The sequence below is a fragment of the Thunnus thynnus genome, chromosome 12 (assembly GCF_963924715.1).
Source record: "Thunnus thynnus chromosome 12, fThuThy2.1, whole genome shotgun sequence".
Lineage (NCBI taxonomy): Eukaryota > Metazoa > Chordata > Actinopteri > Scombriformes > Scombridae > Thunnus > Thunnus thynnus.
In genome coordinates, this window is record NC_089528.1 from 16,500,510 (window position 1) to 16,522,214 (window position 21,705).

General features: G+C 40.0%; 1 protein-coding gene across 2 annotated transcripts in view; it reads left to right on the forward strand.

Annotated features, from left to right (window-relative positions):
- The window catches only part of arhgap21b (Rho GTPase activating protein 21b), a 39,892-nt gene that overhangs the window by 10,227 nt on the left and 7,960 nt on the right, over positions 1-21,705 (forward strand). For both annotated transcript variants that reach the window (XM_067605903.1, XM_067605904.1), the window contains exons 5-15: positions 5,639-5,731; positions 6,252-6,330; positions 6,417-6,471; positions 13,096-14,668; positions 18,195-18,341; positions 18,672-18,774; positions 18,887-18,932; positions 19,525-19,650; positions 19,749-20,048; positions 21,281-21,342; positions 21,467-21,612. In XM_067605903.1, coding sequence (XP_067462004.1) covers positions 5,639-5,731; positions 6,252-6,330; positions 6,417-6,471; positions 13,096-14,668; positions 18,195-18,341; positions 18,672-18,774; positions 18,887-18,932; positions 19,525-19,650; positions 19,749-20,048; positions 21,281-21,342; positions 21,467-21,612 — 2,730 coding nt within the window. The remainder of the gene's footprint in view (positions 1-5,638; positions 5,732-6,251; positions 6,331-6,416; positions 6,472-13,095; positions 14,669-18,194; positions 18,342-18,671; positions 18,775-18,886; positions 18,933-19,524; positions 19,651-19,748; positions 20,049-21,280; positions 21,343-21,466; positions 21,613-21,705) is intronic.

Genomic DNA, 21,705 nt, shown 5'->3' on the forward strand with positions numbered 1-21,705 from the left:
TGCTTCCTTATGCGATGAGAACAATGTAGCTCCTGTGTGTCACTGACCTTTGTGGTGGCATGAAAGGTTTGGTCAGCACCACCTGTTTCTGTCCTGCACTGACCCACCTCTTCATATTGTTTCACTTTGTTGCTCTTGCTGCTTTTTCTCCCTCACCATAAATAGCCTGTCAGAATGGGATGGCCTCAATTTTACTGGGTTGTGTGTGTTTGACCCTCTTTCCCCTCTAAATATACCATTCTGTTTCTCCTCATAAGGGACCAAGCCTCACATCAAACCCTTGTCATAAATTTGCAATTTAACTTAGCTTTGTTTATCTACAAAGTGACATACCTTTCATACTTCGAGGAAGATAACTATCAAATGTTTCCTCAATCCTTATAAGAAATGTTTTTGGTTTAATGTCTTTGTTATTGCTCACAAAAAACACAAGACATTTATATTCCTTGGAGAGGAAAATTATTGTACAGGAAACCACCACTGTAATTCATCTGGCACATGATGAGGAAATAAGTTATTACATGAACAAGTGATCTTTGTGCTCATTATACACAGGGAAACCCCATAAGTCTGTTTCAGCATTACTCATAGCCCGTCATGTACAGTTGTGAAAGTGTTTGGGATAGGGGTGGGTAATACCAACAAAATCTAAATTTTCAAAAATTTCAAATTTTTAACCTAAAACTACAATATCAATATGTATTGACATTATTTTATTATAGGACTATTGGTGGATTTTAGAAGATATTCTCACGCAAGACAATTCTGAGAAGAGATAAACATCAGTAATGTGATACGATGACCTAACAGGTAGAAGCATTCATAATTGATCTCTCAAGCTAGAACAGTTACAGTCTGGACTTTGTGTTTCATGACTGTAAAGCAACCTGAAAGTCCATAAAAACACAAATTTAAGGGATATCAACCTATTACAATAACCAAAATCTAAGATGATATCTGGTCTTATCACAATATTGATATTATATGAATCTATCACACAGCTGTAGTTGTGGATTTCTCAAGTTTATGGGGCAACTAACCATGAAGGCTTTTGTGTGGTGTGAAGTTTAGACACCACTCATTAGAAAGCAGAATATACAGGATGTCACTCGGTCATCTGCACATACTGGCTGACACATGCTTGAATTTGTTTATAGTCCTGAACAAATGATAATTGTTGTCAATCCTGTAGACACACACACATCCACCAAGGCATAGACATGCTGTTTAAAAATCACAACGTAGCAGTTTGTCTTCATAGGCTGCTTTAAATAGCAAATGACTTGTGATGTATACCATCTGCCCATAACCACATGATGAAATGGTATCGTGGTGTCTCTGTTTAAATTTTGAACTCCATTTCTGTGATGCCTTTGTGATTTTTGCAACAACAGGGAAATGCTAGAAAAATTTAAAATATCTGCAACACTGCAAGAGAGATAGTTTTTATTAAAGCATTCAAGATTTATGTTTCATCCAAAACATAAAACACTGTTGAAGATGTAAAGCGTTTAGCCTGGAGCTTTGCTGCCTCAGTCTGAGTACGTCAGAGAATATTAAGAATCCTCGCAGTTGCATAATGCTGGACACAGAGGCGTGTAGGCAGCAGGCCAGAATTGAAGGGGGGGGGGGGGGGGGGAGACAACCTGGGAAGCTTTCAGTACAGAATGAACGAGCACGGTCACTGTGCCACACCAAAGAAAAATCAAATGGAATGAAGAGTCGCACACTCATACCTCTAATGCAGTCTTCCTCTTATTTTTTTTTGGCACTTACTTTCCTCTTCAGAATAAAAACATACATTATCGATATGATAACTTTGGATAGCCTCTAGATCATTTACACTATGAAAAAGCTCATAAAGTTTCATTAATATACCATCTGGAAATAGATTATATCTAAGATTGAGGACTGTCAAGCTGCCCTCAGCTGATAAGAAATGTGCTCTTTGCTCACCGTGAGGTAGAGTACAGAGCGTAGTGTAGACAGTTGGTGCGGAGGCAAAGCGTAGCACATAGGAAAACAATGGCACAGCCAGAGCAGAGCGGTTTTACTGCTGATCATGTGTGGGCACCTTTAAACTTTAGAATGGCAGGCAGACGTACAGGTAGGTATATGAAGGAGCCATATTTAAGTCCATTAATGCTCCACATTTTTGCAGATAAAAATAATTTTGGAGCGCAAGTAAGAACAATATTAGCTGAAGAGAGAAGATAAGAGAAGAAGACAAGAGTTAGACGCAGTAGAGTCAGAAGGCCAGGCTTTAATAAGGTGCTTCATCACATAGAGACCCTATCATGTGGAACATTATTATACAATGTCTATGTATATGTAGGTTAACTAATAAGGTTTTTGTCAAAGAATAGTTCTAATAATTTAAAAAAAAGTAATATCTAAATATTTTTCATATGATGAATTGGGAGGTTCAAGAATGAAAAGCAGCACTTACACTGTCCTGATGGCATGTTGGATTGTTATAAATTATAGCACGATGTGGAAAACAAGAATTACTAAATGTTTGTCATCCAAAAAATCATAATCACTCTGAGGAAGTTCATCAATTTGGAAAAACTTGCCAAGAATTCAACATCTTTCAAAATCAGGTGTCAATAAAGGTTAACCTTTTTGTTCCCTAAAACATTCTTGTGTATAATCAGACCTATTTCATACAAATTTATTAATGGGTAAAAAATTTCTTATTATGATCAAAAAACAGTAAAAAACATTGAATAGCTCATTATTTAGCCATCTTCGTGTTAATTGCCCCATGACATCATTGATCATTCAAACGGTGTGGCTTTATCTGAGGAAGGTAATATACGCCATGTCGATTTATGAACAAAAACATTGCATCAGAGTTATAAGTGTGCTCATGAGTTATGAGTGTTATGTGTTGTCCTTCCACATTGCAGCACCACCATCGATTCTTTTATTGCATTAGAGTCTGCTGCTGCCTAAGACAAAGCTCTTCTGTCACAGCTCTGGGGTCAAATTTGGGTGCACTTGTGATCTAATGTTCCCTTGTCATCTCTTCAGTCATTTTCACATCGAGAAAGGCTGCCTTTTACCTCAATCACAGCTGTCATTTAGTCTGTCATTCGGTGTAAGTGCTCATTGTGTGCAGGCACGGTTGTTAGTGTTCATTTTGAGACAACAAGGACATTTTTATAAAGGGCTTTATTCAGAAAAATATTTTAAATTAATTCATTATCCTTATAGTAAATGAGCATAAATATGAGACAACTACAATATAGGCTAATTGTCGTCTTCTTTCTCTGTTCACATAATTAAAATAGAGCAGTTGAAACCTGGATAAATTTATTCATGTTCTATGACACGAGAAGTTTGTTCTGCGGTCTTATAGGAACACTACCATTTTGGGAATTATGCTCATTTTGTTAGATTAAATTTATAGGGATGTCCTGATCAAGTTTTTTAGGCCCCAATCTGAATCCTTTATTATTGTGTTTCTGCCAATAACAGAGACTGATCCAGTGCTTCTATTTACCTTATATTTAAATATGTATCTGAGAGATTCAAATACTAGGTGTTGCCTACTACATTTGGTGCACCTGGTTCCAAAGTATTATGTTGATAGGCTTAAATTATTGATATGATATGATTGAATTGGGAGAATATAACTTTTTAAATTGATGTATTGCGATCAGCTAGATTGTTTTACCAGGGAAGTCTCCTCTTTCTGTTGGAGTTTTTTTTCCTGTGCAGTATTTGGCCAAGGGCAGACACCGGCATGCGGGGAGCGCACAAAGCTGACAACAGCCAAGTTAAGTTTGGCCTGTCATCAAGTTACTTGCGGATTTAACGTTAATTATTGACAGTTAATATCCTTGCTCCTGGCAAACTAACGGAAGCAGTGGTCAGCTAAAATAAGAATCCGCTACCTGAATGTTTTGTACACGCCCTTTGTTTATGGGAAAGGGAAGACTGATAAAAGTTTGAGTCACAGCTCAGCAGTCTATGTGAATTTATATAGTCTCACTTTGGTTCATAGGGTGTGTACTTCCTAAAATGTTTTTTTTAGATATGGTTGGGTGCCATCATCACTAGGGAGGCGGTGAGTCTATGATTTCTATTGTTGGGTGGTGCCAGGGCAGTCCTGTAGGAAAAAGATAAGTGACACTGATTTGGAGTACTGTAAAAACAAAGCACCATTTTACCAATTATGCAGTTTGTCTTAAATTGATATAATTTGAAAAATACAAAATATGAATAAACAAACGTTTAAAGTTTCAGATGTTATTTCATGTTCTTCAAGGTGGCAAAGACAAAATCAGTGAGCTCATTCACAGTTCAGGAAAGAAGCTGAAAACCCCACCATACATTGAAATGTTAATGTTGGCTCATATGTGGATTCATGAACAGCTCCTTTGTGAGAATGGAGGTGCAATCCTATAACATACCACTAGAGGGAGCATGTCTCAGTGCTGTAGTTGTATGAGACTCCTGTTGCAGTATTACATAATATGAGTCCCCAGGATGTGATTCTGCATGAGTAATCTCGTTTGGAAGAGGGGAAAAATGGAGCACAAGTGCATCTGTGTTCATGCAGTTTACAAAGTTGTATAGATTATTACTTCAAGAGTTTCATTTACCATTAAGTAATATTAAGCCACCTGTTTTCTTGTTTCCCTTTCCTCGTTCCTAAAACACAAAACAAATTGCTGGTAGTTTTGGGTCTGTTACAGAGCCAAAGGTCATATTTCTCATTCATGTATTAATTTCTTTTTTCTCTCTATTATTAAAAACACTAAGGATGTTTAACCTCTTTCATCAAACTTATATTATTTTTTAACTATCACACCTGGTCCCTATCCACTGTAGTTTGTGTTGAATCGTGCGCTAACTCGCTACCAGAATGTTAACTACCGAGAAAGGATTTTAGCCGCTCTTTGGCTGTGCCCAGAGCTATTTCTCAGTTTATAAGGAAAGAGTGGGAGTTGTGCAGCTGAGCACACTGTCACTCCACCTTCTCTTAGTCTCTTTCTCTCACACCCCTCCCTCTTTCTTTTCTTTCCTTTTTTTTTTTCTTCTGCGGCCATGCAGCTGCTAGGAGACAGGAACAGCATGAGCAAACAGGTTTTCCTCTCTTTAGCTGCTTTTATCCACCTTCCTAAACCCACACAATTTCTCCCTATTGAGACTTTTTTTTTCTCAGAACCAATTAACTATCATTTCTATTCAAAACTGTTGTAATGCAGGCACGCATCGGCCAGAACACAGTCTGTTCTGCTGTCATAATGTTGATTCACATGCCTTTGAACCTCCCAGTTTCTCTCTCATTCTCATACACAGCCATTCTCTCTTCTCACCTAAATGTCATGAAACAATTTATTGCTCAGGCTGATTTTCATTGGTCGGTTTTGTAGTTGTTGTTTTTCACCTTTCATCAGCCCCGGTGCCTGTGAAAGTTTGTAAATGAACCTCTAGTAAGGCGCTGCTTGATTCAGAATACAAAGTTGTTTTTTGTGGCTTTAATTTCCTTGCTCCAGTTGTAGTAAGAAAAGGAAACCTATGCAATGTAGACATGTCTAAAATTGTATTATTTACAATTATGTTTTTATGTATTTGCATTGCATACTGTTTGTGTGATTGGTACTGACTGTTCTCTTATCATCAGGGAGACAGCGGAATAGGCTAGAGCCGATGGACACCATATTTGTGAAGCAAGTCAAGGAAGGTGGCCCCGCTCATGGAGCTGGGCTTTGTACAGGTAATAATCAATCAATCAGTCTCCTTCATTAACCAAAACCTACTAAAGGTAGGGGTGTTGTAACACTAGGGGGTCATGAAATTTCAACAACCAAGGCATAATCCTGTACATTATGTCATACAGAGCAGACTTCTTCCTCTAATGTATTGCATTAATGTTTTAGAGTGCTGGAAGCTAAAAAGAAAACTTGCAAGAATTGCAGTTTTCAGTAGTGGCCTGACAGAACTGCTGCTGCGGGGCACAGACGTTTGCCTGGGCATCATGTAGATACCCCGATGATTTTAATGTTTTAGTGGATACAGATAACTTTCAGTACAGCTACTGTGAACATCAGGCATCAGCATCAGGTGACTGATTTTAGGCTATTTGCTTTCTTTTTCACCCTCCGGCTGAAGGCACACCTCCTCTTTGTCATGAGCGTGGCGGCTGCTTTCTTAAGGCAAACAGCTTACAGTCATTTTTTTATACTTCTCTCTGTTGGTGATGTCATTACCACTGTTTGTTTTTCATTGCCTATTAGGTGATCGCATAGTGAAGGTGAATGGAGCAAGCATCATTGGGAAAGCCTATTGTGAGGTTATATCCTTGATCCAGGACAGGTGAGATTTAATGTAAATTCTAATAGTTGATTTTTGGACTGTTAGTGTATTTTTCCTATTTTGAATCTCTTTTTGTTCCCCCACAGTGGTGACTTTCTTGAAATTTGTGTGATGCCAAAAGATGAGGATATTCTGCAACTGGTAAGTTTCTCATTACAACCATACTTTTATAAAGGTTCACCTCATATTTTACCGCACTTTTAAAACAAAAAAGCAGTTTCAAAACAGTTTGTTCAGTTTTTAAAACAGAAAATGCTCTCTTTGTCTCCAGTTCCACACAAATTTCCACTACATCTGGTCTCACAGAGCTGCTCTAGTTTAAGGTGTTCATGTTGGGACAGCAGTCATAAGATACAGGCAGCCTGCCTATCTCATCACAGCTCTCTATCTAGGCCTCCTAATCAGGCCACAGTAGCCTTTCTGTCCTCCAAAGTTGCTGCTGAAAATGGCCTGATTGCAGTAGTTGAGCAAGCAGTATCTCAAATACAAATATACATACGTATACATATATTATCATAGATAAATATAGACAACCCCATTCGTACAGCTGAAATGTTTCGACTTGCTAAATGTATTATAAGAGTGCATTTTCCTAAAAATTGTTTTCAAACTTAAGTCTCTATGGAATAGACCTACATTAAACAGCTGAACTATGTAAAAGATTTTGAACATCACTAATCTGACTGCACCTCCTAGTCTTCAACACGTTTTGGCAATATGGATCACATGCCGAAGTACATGTGACAGCCAGTAATCTGTTACCTGTGGCAGATTGTAATTACTGTTAAAAGAACCAAAATAATTCGAAGGTTGTCAAATTATATTGTCTTAAGTGTTGTAGTTGGTCTGCAACCCTTGAGGACAGAACCTCTGACTCACCAGATTGGTTTTCAGAGATGCAGTAAGAGAGACTGTAAGTCTGATTAATGTAGATTATCAACCATCTGAACGTGACTTATTCTACCCAACAAGGACATGAAGTGAAACAAATATTTTCCTTCTAACCAATGCTTTTGTCATAAGATGATGGTGATGTGCTATTTCCATTGGGACATTCCACTGGGATGTCTATGACTACTCTCAAGGAAGGAGTTGGCTGAAACAATTGATGTAAATGGAAATAAATCTGAGTAGATGGCTTCAGAGAAGTGTGAATAAGACATGCACAATGAAAAAATTAAAGGCTATGAATGAATCCTTATGAAAAAAAAAAAAAACACTGGTATTTTGGTTGAGTTTTTAGTGCAGAATATTTATCCCATATTGAAATTTAGATTTAAGACTAAATCACATTATTGGCTGGTGCAGGCTTCTTAGATAAAAACTGAATATCTTCAGCAATCAATGTTAGAAATGTTGAGATTCTTATGTGGTGCTAAGACACAAATGTTGTCTTTGTAGTTTGGCGACTCTAACATTTTTAGTTGATAAATTGTAAGTGTGCTGGAGGCACATTAAGCTTTTTTAAATTATCATAATATTCTTTGATTAATGATATAGTTCAATATTAACCTTGTATTCATAAAAGTCAATCTTCAGCACTTAAAATGAACACTAAAATATGTTTTTTTTTTTAATAATCCATCACTAATCCACTTTGGCCTCACATGTTCTCTTTGTCTTCCTTCCTCCTAATCTCGCTCTGCCAAAAGATTATTGTGAGAGTTTTAATTGCAGATGCAATTTGCATGTCCCCAAAACCATTTCAAGTGCAGAGGAAAAAAATCCTCATACCCATGTCCACTTTAGAGCTCATTATTAACCTTTTATGCATATTGCAAGCAGCTGTTGGCAGCTGCTATGCATTCTGCACATTCAGGGCAAAGCAAAGGTGCACTCATCTGTTCTATATCTGTAAGTGCTTTGTCAGGATGCTTAGAAACCAAGGGCTTATTGTTATCTGACAGCCTGTTCATGAATTATATAATGAAAGACCATGGCTGTTGCTTTACCTGAAATTTCCCCCTGTGGATTCATTATGGCCAGATTTAATTCTCATAATTAACTTGATAGGTTATTCAGCTCAACTGTTACTCCACCCCTCTTCCCAGTTAGGTCTTTCCTCTGTCTTGCCTCCGTTATTGCCTCCATACACATTTTTAAAGTCTGCTGTATCTTACACGTGTGTTGTGATGCTACTGGTTACAGTATTACACGTGAAATGTCCAGCAGCCACACAAAAAATAACCAGCAGTGTAGGCAGGCAGACTGATGTCTATTTATAAGAACAAGAGATGCTAGCAGGATGACATTAAACTGTAGGAGGCAGTACACACTGGGTACATCTCAAGTCTCTTAATTGCATCCACAAATCCCTCACTTGGGTCCTTTCCATGGGTACATCTCAAGTCTCTTATTTTATGGCTCCTCGCTCCTCGCCTGAACCGGAAGTTGTTCTTGATGCGCCATTTTGACGAGTGTCCCAAGTCTCTTATTTTGCTCGGAGGAGCGAGGAGCGAGGAGGGATCTCTGAGGAGCAAGGAAATACAAAAGCAGCCTTCACGGAAGTTTTTTACCGGCAGACAGGCCCCCTTATTGGATATCAGTTATTGATTGGATGCTGCACCTGATCAGACTGATCTGATACATCACTGCAGTTTCATACCGAAGTGGAGACATATTATAGATTCAATTTAAATGTATCACACCCAAGTTTTATGCTTTACTTGTTTTCTGATTCATCATATAGTTAAAATCTATTAGTTGTCCGTCTGATCAACAAAAGAACCATTAACAACTTTCTTTATGTATTAGAAAGATTTTTCTTTTCATGATCTATTATTTCCTCCATTAAACTGTTTCTGGCTGACAGACAGACTCTTCCTGACTTTAATTTTATCCATAATAACAGTTAAACACATTTATATTTTACATCATTTATCGTCATTTCCATTCAGTCAGATGTGAGGCTGAAATTTCCTGAGCGTCGGGTTTGATATGAGTTACATAATTTCCATTTTCCCTGAAACATTTAACCAAATACATATTTTCCAGTGTTCAGAAGAAATGATCATATTCTGGGTAATTGAATAATGAATTCACTATCAGAACTATCAAAAAATACAGATGCAAATAATCAATAAATAGTATAAATGCATTCTGCGAGTAGAAATGGTTCCTGTGCCTCTGAGCAGGACACAGTATAAATGCAGAATGCAGGTTTTTATTTAGGTGTTTGTTAAACAGGTAACAGGCTGCAGAGAGAAAACAGCTGCTCTAGTGGTGATAACTGTGAACCTTTATTAGTATTAACACAGTGCACATGTGTACAGACACAAACTCCATCAGAAGTTTCTACAGCTGTTAAAGCCGACTTACAGCTGATCCAGCTGTGATCAGCTGTCGCCGTCATCAGAAACGGACGTCGCTTCACGTTACGCTTCAGAGGAGAGGATGTCTCATGTCTCTTAAAATAAATTTCCTCATTTCCTCGCTCCTCGCTTGGTTTCCTTGCGTCTCTCCTTGCATCCACGATGGGAGGGACTAAGACACAAGGAAAAGACGCAAGTGAGGGAAACGTGGATGCAATTTAAGAGACTTGGGATGCACCCCTCGTGTCCCTCCCACCAAGGATGCATGAAGCATCACATGAAGCGACGTCCGTTTCTGATGACAGCGGCAGCTGATCGCAGCTGGGTCACCTGTCAGATGGCTTTAACAGCTGTAGTGACTTTTGATGGAATTTATGTCTGCACATGTGCACAGTCCTAATACTAATAAAGGTGCACAGTTACCACTGCCAGAGCAGCTGTTTTCTCTCTGCAGCCTGTTACCTTTTTAATAAACACCTGCACATGAATAAGAACCTGAATTCTGTATTTATACTGTGTCCTGCTCAGAGGCACATGAGCCATTTCTACTGGCAGAATGTGTTTATATTATTTATTAATTATTTGCGTCTGTATTTATTGGTATTCTGACTGTGAATTAATTATTTAATAACCCAGAATATGATCAGGGTGTCTTTTGAACACTGGAAATTATTTATTAGGCTAAATGTTTCAGGGAAAATGGAAATTATGTAACTCATATCAAACCCAAGGCTCAGGAGTTTCTAGCCTCACATGTGACTGAATGGAAATGATGACAAATGGTGTAAAACATAAATGTGATTACGAAGTGCTTTTTGCTGACTGACAGACTCTCCCTTACTTTAATTTTATCCATAATAAAAATTAATCGGGGAAATAATAAATCATGAAACGAAAAATCTTACTAATAAATGAGGATGTTTATTATGATTCTTTTGTTGTTCAGACCTACAATTAACACAGATTTATAACTAGATGGTAAATCAGAAAACAAATAAAATATCAAACTTGAGAGTGATATGCTTGAGTTTAATCTGTAATCTCTCTACTCAGCGATGTTGTGATGTATCAGGTCATTCTGATCAGCTGCAGCGTCCAGTCAATAACTGATTTCCAATAAGAGGGTGTGTCAGCCAGTAAAAGACTTCCGTGAAGGCTGCTCTCATGTATCCTCGCTCAAGGCTCCTCAGAAATCCTTCTTCGCTCCTCAGAGCAGAAATAAAAGCTTTGAGGTGGCCTTCAAAATGGTGGACCAGAACTATTTCCGGTTCAAGTGAAGATTGAGGAGTGAAGAAATATCAAATAAAAGACTTGAGATGTATCTACTGACTGCTTGGAGACAGGCAGCAGTTGCTTAGCAAAGAGACAGAGTCTAAATTCTGGGAGCAGAAAAGGGAGGGAGCCTTACAGCTTTACGCCAGGAAAGCAGAGGGTATACAGAGCAAGAAAAAAAAGGGAACAGCATGAATGATGAGCAGAAACCAGTGGATAAAATCAGCTGACTGCTCTGTGTTTTAACAGGTTGATGCTAAGGGAAAAGGAGAGAGGAGAGGAGAGGAGAGGAGAGAAGAGTGGGAGGGGGAGCTGTACCATCAGAGCTGAATGTATAATCAGCAGCTGCTGCTTCTGTCATGTGAGCAGTAGAAAAGGGAGGGAGGGAGACATAGACCGGAGGCACCTTGTTCAGTTAGCGTAATATTCTGGCTGAAGATGGATAGAACCATGGAGACTTAACAGCAGCATGAGAGGCAAGCTTCTGCTCCTGCCACCTCACCCAGGACAGGCTGGCACAGTCAGGTCGTAACGTGGCAACCCCTGCTACATCTACGCTTCTTCATCCCTCTGTACTGCTGCTGCAGCTCTAGTATATTTTTAGCATGTCAAGCCCAGGCATTGCTCTGGCTGTTTCACGTTCTCTCCTCTTTGAATCGCCTAGTTTTTACAATGTGTGCATTTTGCTCTGCTGGCAGCTTTTTCTCTTCCACCTTCTGTCTCTTGATTTCTTAACGCTCTCGTTTTCACATGCTGTAACGGCAGCCTTTTTCTCTGGAAACCACTAATCTGGTAAGCAAACAGCAGACTGGGTAGCTACTTGACATTGTCATGTTGTGCTTGCTGTCTCATTTTGCATATGTCATGCATGTCAGCATCATCATTACAGGATGTGGTCTTCAGCTTTTACATTATTGCCGTTTAGTTGTCTGGGTTGACTCTTTAATGGGCAGCTCTGTGCTGGTGATTCAGATGTGTAGACTGTAGAAATGGCCGATGCACTGTGCCTGCAGTACCTGTTAGATTGAGCACTCGAACTGGCTTCCAGCTGGCATCTCAGTGAAGCCTCGCCCCTTCATCCTCCATGCCAGATGTCATTAGTATGATAAAGGCCAGTGACCTCTGAACTCTCAAGTATATTTATGCTTACAAAGGGAGGAACAGAGCCTGGCACTGATTGCTGTGGCAACACACAGCATTATATAAGATTGTCATTTAACACCAGGTAGCTGGATCAAAGTACACATACCTTTTTACACGTCTCTTTGCTTGTTGCATGTACAGCATGTTATGAATAAAGCAGGTAAAGGTTATTTGTCCACCAGGCCATAGTTTAAAAATTGAAAGAATCCCTCACTTTAATTTTCTATTCATTGAAAAGGTTTTTAATAGTATCCACAATGAAATAGTATAGGCTTCCGAACCTTGGAGGATAATCAGGCAGGCTAAATATAGCACTCTCACAATGAGGGATGGGGACCTCCTGTCTGTCTGAAGTTGCAGTCTGTCAGTCTGAGGTGGGTAAATGGAGAAACTGGTTACCTGTCGATATTTATGTGCGTATATTTATTTATATATTATCACATTAGTCCAAATGTGTTGAGTGTTAGAGCTTGATTGCCTTTTCTAACCTCTATATTGATTGTTAAACAATCTTGGCTGAAAATGTCACAGTACACTATTGAATCTAGCTCAAATAAACATTTTTACTGTTTGATGTTTGCAGTCGCGGTAGCTGTTCATTTCATTCGTACATTTTTTTCCCCCTTCATATTGATAATATCACTTGTGGAGTAATGGCAAACCATAGTTGTCTTGAGAAGATATGCAGGAATTTTACAGAAATTCTGTACTATTTATAAAAAATAAAAATAAATCTTGTCTGAAACACCATCATAACATAGTAATGTACTATGATCTGTCTTTGTGCCTGATATTAACATTACCATGAGAATTCTAAATAAGGAGCAGATGAAGACCACTGACACTCCTGCACTGCCAACGCCTCCGCTCACTCGTACTGCAACATGCACTGCCCACACACATGCATCCAGTAGCATTTGTAATATCACGCTTGACATCTCTGTAAGCATCTAGTAGCACACTGTGGAATATTACACACACTTGTAAATGCAGCTTGTCCTATATCCATTGTAACAGTGCTTTGTTGCCTTGTCCCTAGGCCTACTCCCAGGATGCCTACCTCCGTGGCCACAGCAGCTACAGTGGAAATGCCTGTCACATTCCTGATCCACCCACTGTATGCTACCCCAGAGTAGACTGTAAGCCTACGGGCATGGCCCAGGCAACAGATTCAGTGGGGCAGGTTTGCCGAGGGCCAGCAGCACCTCCGGACCATGGGTACCGCAAGGAGATCACCGTGCCCCCATCCCCTCCTCCTCAGTCATATCCAAAAAGCCAGATGGCAGTGTGCATGCGCAATGACAGTGTGAGGACTGTGGTGGTTCCTCCTGATTCGGCCCATATGGGGCGCATGGGTCCAACACATAGAATAGATTACATGGACCCCGCCTTTGTCAGGGGGAGGCCTGGGTCATTGGCCCAGTATCCTCATCCTCGAAAGGCTGACGTCTATCCCGGTGGTCCAGGAATGGTTCCATTTGGAGCTCCCGCACCTCACTTCCCATCCAACCATCAAAATATTGATTGGCGTACTTACCAAACGTACAGGGAGTACATTGACAACAAAGGAATCCATTCCCATGGTAGTCGGACTATCCAGGAGAGGCTGGATAATCTGCGAGCTGCCAGTCAAAACACCTTTGGAGCTACTCATCACATTCCCCGGGGAAACTGGGGACCTAAGGGGATACGACGGAGGAGTACCTCCCATGAACGGTCTTACCAAGGACCTCTACCCCACTTTCAGATTGCCCCACGCAGTGCCTCACAGGACCGCATAAGTGGTTCCGAGAGGATGAGCCAAGCCAGAAACTGGCCACCTCGCAGTGTGTCTCAAGATGGCCTTATGCACAAAGCCCGGTCACACTCCACAGACTATGTTGACCCTGCAGAGCTGTCTCGGCCCATCGAGAGGAGAGGAGGATATGGAAGGGCAGACCAAGGTACAAGACCCAGCAGACAGTCTAACCCCAGACACGCCATGGTCTACAGGCCTTCTGTTGGATACAGCAGTGGCATGAGGGGGCCACCCAATTCTTCTCTCTACACTAAAGGACCAGATTCTCTTCAGACTCGCTCCTCACCCATGCTCGCAGACAGAGCCCCACATTTTGGAAAGAGCACAAGTGCTGAACATTCTCTTGCTGACCAAAGAGCTTTAGTCAAAGTTAACCACACAGGCCACACTACCCAACAAGGTCTGGGCAGGATGCGAGCTGAAACCATACAGGCTGTTGAGGCGGGCAGAGACGCAGCCTTGGTGGGACACAGGTCCTCTTCATGCTCTACCCCAAAACAGATGCCTAAGAGACCTATCATCCTCAAACCACCCCATCCAGAGTCTCAGAGCCAGGTGAATGGACGGAGCCCTACGGAGACCGGGGTCGTTCTAAGGGAGAAACCCCCCTCTGGCAAGAACCCCAGCCCTCTGCGGCACCCCTCCTATATCCTGGCTGTAAACGACGACGGACCAGATTCCACAGCAGATGTGGTGGCATGCTGGCTTCCCAACGATGCACGTCGAGAGATACACATACGTCGCCTTGGGGAACAACATCACACTTCCTGCTCCAGCAACCTGGATGAGTCTCTGGACTCCATTCCATTCATCGGTAAGAGAAAAATCAGTTGTAAGCCTTTTCGAACAGGGTTGTCATGGCAACGGCAGCAGCCAGTAGTAACATGAGGCAGATCAGCAAAGCTGATAGTCACAGGGCTTCCACCATAGATGGTAATAGGAATCAGTTTGAAATGGATGGAAAACTGTTGTCTGTAGTGCCTGTAGACTAACAGACCACCATGGTTTCATTGCTCATCTGATGCAGTGTATTATTGTTTTTTTGTGTATAGATATATATATAGTGCTGGGGAGATGTTCACAAATAAATTAATCTTCCTGGGAAGATGTTATTAATCAGGTTTTGTGGCATTCAGAGAGGGTTTGTGGGATGTTCGGCTTAACTGGGGCGGAGTGAAGGATGGCTTAAGCCTTTTGGAATATATTGTATTTCTCCTCTTGATACATTGTTTTCTTGGATGCTGTCTTTCCAGAATGGATTGCCTTATGGTTTAGTAGTCACATAATGCGTTTTGTCATCTCAAAAAACTGTCTAACCATGCACATATGAAGTGTTTTCAGGCCCTAGAATAGCAGTTACCAAAATATTTTAACTCATACATTTTAAAAGGTTACATAATGTTTTGCTTTTAGCTGCTTTATATTCAATTTTGGAAATGACACTGTACAGCGTAGACTGAATTTCATAGCCAAGATTTTCAGTGTATTTAGTCCTGTTGTAGAGAATCTGCTGTAATCAGTTCAGCAGTGAGAAAATATTCATAATTAATAGGAACTCAGTCTGTTTATTGGTGTGCCTTGATGAGAACATTGCTGTAGTTACATTGCCAGAGGCAACACTGACTATGCACATGAAAGACCTTTTAGATTTGGCACCCTCTTAAATGTTACTTGAAATCTACAGTCAGATTGAAAATGTATCAAACATGTTTTGTTTAGATATCTCTTTTTATTGTCTGTCCCCCTGTTTGTCTCTCTTTCTGTCCATCTGTCTCTCTTTATATATTTATTATGTATATTTGTGTGCGTGTCTATCCATCTGTCTGTTTTTGCCTTTCTATGATACCACATTATGACAAGTAAAATTGAGAAGTAATGGCTGTTAGAGAGATATCATGTTATTCACAGTTCATTTTTGCTCTATTTGATATAGGTTTAAGTGTCAGTTCTGTATGATTAAGCTGTTCATTCAGAGAAATGGTCAGTCAGTCCCTGAGAGCGAAAAGAAGCTGGAGACAAATTTTCTAAGTTGAAAGACCCAATTCAGCACATTGTTTGTGGCTCTAACTTAGTAAAGTGTGTCTGGTGGCTGATCTGCTTATGTTTTGGAAGGACATAAGGAAATATGCTGTACTCTGCAGGTAGACTGCATATAGGAACTAGGTCGCAGGCAGCATCAGCAGTGGAAAATTTTAGGTTGACCCATGGGAGATGAGTTAGTTTCAGAGTTGAATTTGGGTCTTCTTGAAGCATGTCTAGCATACGTTTCAGAATTTACAAAATCTCAAAAGATAAACCCACAGAGGCCTGTTTACCTGCTCTAGTTTTAGACATCTTAATAATGCTCAGTATAAATGTATGAAAACCTTTATTACCCCTTGGGGTATTTGCTATCCTTAAAGTATTTAAAAATGTAATAAACATGTAGAACACAAACACATTAGCTATTGACATATTAAATGTCCATCAGCTATATAACGTTCCTCTAATGGCATAAGTGCACTGCTTAATCCATGAAGTGCAAGTATTGATTTTCTAAGTTAAAGCAGCAGAATACTCCCATTTGACAGATGAGTAAGAGATGAAGAAGAGGTTATGCTTTTTATGTCCATCATGGCCATACAGAAGATATAGCGTATCTTTTAATATTTTAATCACTTAAATTATTTAATACAGGGCTATATGATGTTAACGCTTACGGCCTTTATTTTTCTTGTTAAGTGTTTTTTGTTGTGGAGGCCTGTGCATGTTGAGGCTGGAGGAACGCCTTCAGTTGTGGGGTAGTGCAAGTGAGAGTAAATGTGTCTGTAGGCTAAAGCTTGTCAGAATTCATTTTGTCAGTTGTTGAGCATTTTAAGTTTGCTTATGATCCTTATCTTAGTTCTAGGTGTTTGGCCCTCTCTCTAAACATGTTTGATAAAAGATCGGGGTCTTGAATCTTGGTAGCAAGTGTTGTGGTCCATGCAATGTGGGTTGTTGAGTAGGCCTGACAGGCCAGATGCACACAAAGCAGGCAGTGACAGTGATAATGCAGCAACACCATCCTTCTGGGACTGGTGCCCTGGCTCAGGAGAACAGTGTCCTGATTGACCAGACTGCTGGGCCGCCATCAATGGCCTGTTTGAAAGGTCACCGGTCCACATGTGAGATTAGCCTTTGCTCGCATTGCCCAGATCATCATTTTATTTAAGTAGCCCACAGACACTTCTTGTATCTTTTCTTTAGATGGCAAGAGCCTCTGTTCTTCTCACTTATTTTGCTGCATACACAGGGTACAGTATTCCCTGCTTGTTGTTTAGAATAAATTTATGAGAATTCACATTTGACCTCATGGCCGCATAGTCTTATTTTAGTTTGTGGTCTTCATTGCTTCATTGGAAGATGTGTCCAATGAATAGCGTCTTTTGTAATATGAACTTCTTGAAAACTTTTTCAGTAGCTATTTATAAGACCCATTTGGGGGAAATGTACTGATCCATCATAGTCAGTGAGAATGATCGTTTTTGATGTAGTTGATTATGGGAAAGATGGTGAGCATGTCCTGACCACTTTGGTTAAAGTGCTGGTGAGAGTTTGGACTCAGCTTTACTAAGCTGGCTTGAGTAGGGTTTGTTTGGACTGTGAGAGTTAGACCTGCACCTGAAGTTGCCGGACATGTTTCAATGTAAGTTTTAATTCTTTTGAGTGTGTTATGGACTTGGATTTATGCTGAATGGAGCAGAAGAGAATGATCATGTGATATTTTGGAGAGAGTAGATAAAGGATAAAGACAGGGGTTGTTACTACTAAATGTTTAACAGTGATGGACATAATTTTACTGTAGTTCCCTTTTAACAGGCCTTCTTGTGTAGATGGTGACATCCTTTTTCCTTTGCCCCGTTTCAAAGTTGGGTACATGCTGGAACTAGGACAGTTGCTTTTAAATTTAGCTCCAAAAGCCCCTTGGCTGCAGAGAGCAGCTTTGTACTCTGAGCTGTTTCAGGCTTGAAGTGCCTGGAGTGGGCAGTACTCATGAGTCAAGAACTTCCTTCTCTCTCAAAAAAACCTGTCAGAGGATGATCTGTTCCCACTCTCAGCTGTGTTGTGGCATGTTAGCGATGGGAGTCACAGAAGGACTGTTTTTAATTTTGCCTGAATCCCACAAATGATTGTTATTGAATTTGTTTTTGTTTTAAAGATGTCCTAAGAAATAGGGAATATAAATATTGTATTGCGTCAGTTAATGAAACAACATACACATAACACACCTGCCTAAATATTCACGTGTAATATAGTTATATATTTAAAAGAAACTGTATTTGAACTCTGTGCTCACACTGAACGTGTTATTGTCATCATAGATGAGCCAGTCAGCCCCAGTGTCGACCGGGAAGCAGCTCCTATTCCACCTTCTGCTGTGATATCTGTTGCACCATCGATAACTACAGGTCCCTCCAGTCCAGGCTCACCATGCCCTCCCATTCGCCGACAGCTGTCACATGACCAAGGTAAACGGCATTGGGTTCGTTGGGTTATGGTTATATCAGTCAAGGCTTGGCTGTCTAAAATTCCTTTGGAAAGAACATAGTACTTTTTGGGTTGTGTTATTGAACAGAAATGTCTGATAATGACTACTCCACACTTATCAGAATCGTCACTGATTCATTTTATTTAAATCATATCAAAAATTGAATAATTTTAGCTCTAGTGCCTCAGATTTTCATTTGATATTTAGTTACTCTTTAAAATCATCTGTCACAGGACGCCTACCTTCTTGTGCTCAGTTGATACAGGTGAATCATCATCATCATCATATTTTGTCAAACACTTTTTTTTAGAGTCCCTAAGAAGTGCTTTGCTGGAGTCTGAAACAGCCAGCAAAACAGAGCGGTCCAAATCCTACGATGAAGGTCTGGATAACTACCAGGAGGAGGGAAGAGGGTAAGTGCAGACTGTTAATAGGTCATTGCTTTTGTTTTTTCTTATTTGTGTTTGCTTATGGATCAGTCTGACCTTCTGCTCTTTCTTATTTCTCTTTTTCTTTGTTTTCTAGACGTTCTTCCAGTAAGCATATGCCAAGTCTCAGGGGGCTGAGAAAGGTGAGTAACTATTGGATTAATCACAACACGCCACCAGGCATCCTATTATATTAGTCCTTTATTTTGGGACAGTGTGGCCCAGTACACACTCTCAAAAAAGTTGTAAATTGAAATATTTGTCCATACTTTATGAAAAGTCTGTAGTTTTTTCCTAAACTTATAGACCCAATCACTCTACCAGAAAGAGAAATGAGGTCTAGTACTGTTTTTAGCATGACTGAGGAAGTAAACTATTACATTATAGATGAAAAACTCCAGCAGCAGGCTGGACACTGGCACTGCCAGAGACACATTTTTATAAGGCATGTTAACTTAAAAAGAGTAAAAAAGGGCAAAATATGGAACTCATCTTATCAGTTATAGTCAGACCGGCTTTGATGCTCCATCAATGTTGTTGGCATCCTTGGGAAGTGATTTGAGACACTAATGTCTCAGATATTGGGTTATAGTCATTGGGGCATAGGTTTGATTCCACCTGGAAATCTATGTTGCATGTCATCTCCTTCTCTCACTCTCCCCATGTTTCCTGTCATTCTGCTGTCAGTTATCTAATAAAGGAAATAAATGGCATGTCATGTTTTCACACTTGCAGGCTCTGGATGGTCATAAATCTTCTGTGGATTCTGGATCTCGAAGGGACTCCTCTTCAGATATCTTTGCTGATTCGTCCAAAGAGGGCTTCCTTAACTTTAGGCAACTTAGTACAGATAAAAATAAGGTATGCCTGTAAACTCATGTTTATAGTGAACAGTGATAAATATTATATGTGTCAACGTGTAAATAAGTTCTGTGTTTCTTCTCTCTCTGCCTCTGCAGCGTGTTGGTGGAGGAATGAGATCATGGAAGCAGATGTATGTAGTGTTACAAGGTCACACCCTGACCTTCTACAGAGACAGAAAAGATGCGCTGTCTCATGCTTCATCGCAGTCTGATGAGGACCCCCTGCGCATCAGCATCAAGGCCTGTCTGATTGACATATCCTACAGCGATACAAGACGCAAGAATGTGCTGCGACTAACCACCTCGGATTGTGAGTACTTGTTCCAGGCAGAAGGGAGGGACGACATGCTGACCTGGATCAAAGTCATTCAGGAAAACAGTAACCTTGATGAAGAGGTGAGTTTTTGGAAAGATTTAGGTAGTGTCATTAACTGCACCATCAAGTTAAGAAGAATGCCACTTGACAAGTTAGATGTGATTCACACATTTGTCAGACATCGGAAAGTACCAAAATGCAATTGACAGTGCGTGTTGCAGTCGTCTTTCTATCCAGTCAAATTTCATCAGGTCAAGTGAATAGCACTGGTGATCAGTTGCTGAGGAACAACAAAAAAGTTTAGACCAGACTGCACCATAATTTTAACAGATTTTACAGGCACACCCATCAGGTTAAGCATCAGCAACAAATTCTACCAAAGTCTTCCTTGGAATGAAATAAAAGTGTCAGAGGGATAGAGAAGATTAGAACCTTTTAGTTATTAAATGAATAACAAAGGCTGAAATAAGGTTTCACAGGAAACTAGTTTTACCTGGGCAGAAAAAAACAAAACAGGTGGCATTTCTCAGGGTGTGAGGGGAAATTTCCATTTCAAACTGAGAACCAATCTTGCCTTTAAGCAAGACCTTGTTCACTGATATCTCCTGGCAATGATTCATTTCAGTATCTGGCAGCACATGATTAGGTGGGGTCACATATTGTAGTGACACTGCGCAGTTACAGTTTCCACTGACCAGAAACATTATTATTCAATCAGGCAGTAGAATATTTGAAGTGAACCATACAGTGTTTTCTGTATGTTTGTAATATTTTTGTGCTTTTAAATCATATTGTGCTAACATCTAACAAGACTGTACGCTGGTAAACATGAGACCTTTTAAGATGTTCTTGTAGTCATGCTTTGAGTTTCTAGGCTATACAGGCAGACTTCACATTTTTGGACATAATGGTGAAGTTGATTCTGTTCTACATTCTCTATTTGGTTCAGAACATCGTTGGTCCATGAAGCAAACTGGAGTCATTTGTTCAGTTATTTGCCTGTCTGCACTATGCCTCCAGTGTTTCATCTTCAGTTTGTTAGTCAAATGACTGACTACTTCCTGATTGCCACATAGTAAAACTTTTAGATTTGCGGTTGTTGTTATGACATTTTAGTGATTTGCATTTATGTATCACTGACTTTGAACACCTTGTTACAAAATGACTTTGTTGGATTTACAAGAAATATCAAGTAACTAACAATTGTTCAATCATATCAGAGATACACATCTAAATAAAACTCCACCTGGCAAAAGATGAGTGTGCTTAGTGTGCTTATGCTGTCCTTACTGTATTTTTGCTGTCATTTCAGAATGCTGCTGTAACAAGTCAGGACTTGATCAGTCGAAAGATCAAAGAGTACAACATGATGAGGTATGAAGCGCTCTATATTGCCCCCTGGGGCTCATCCACAGTACTCAGCCACATATCTATTCATTTTAACTATATATCAACCTAATTTATTTTTTGCTTTTTTAAAACTTTTCATTTGGATCAGTGCACCCAGCAGCAGGTCTGAACCATCCCCCAAAACCTCCCGACAATCCCTCAGCATCAAACAAGCCCTCCTGGGAAGTAAAACAGACGGCAAGATCCACAGCCCTCATTCACCCAAAACAGGAGAGGAGCGGAGGGCGCTGAAAGGTAAGAACAACATTTCAAAACTGTGGTACGATATCACTTATTTTAAAAACATCAGATTGCTTATTTATGTATTTATGCGTGTGTGTACCATGT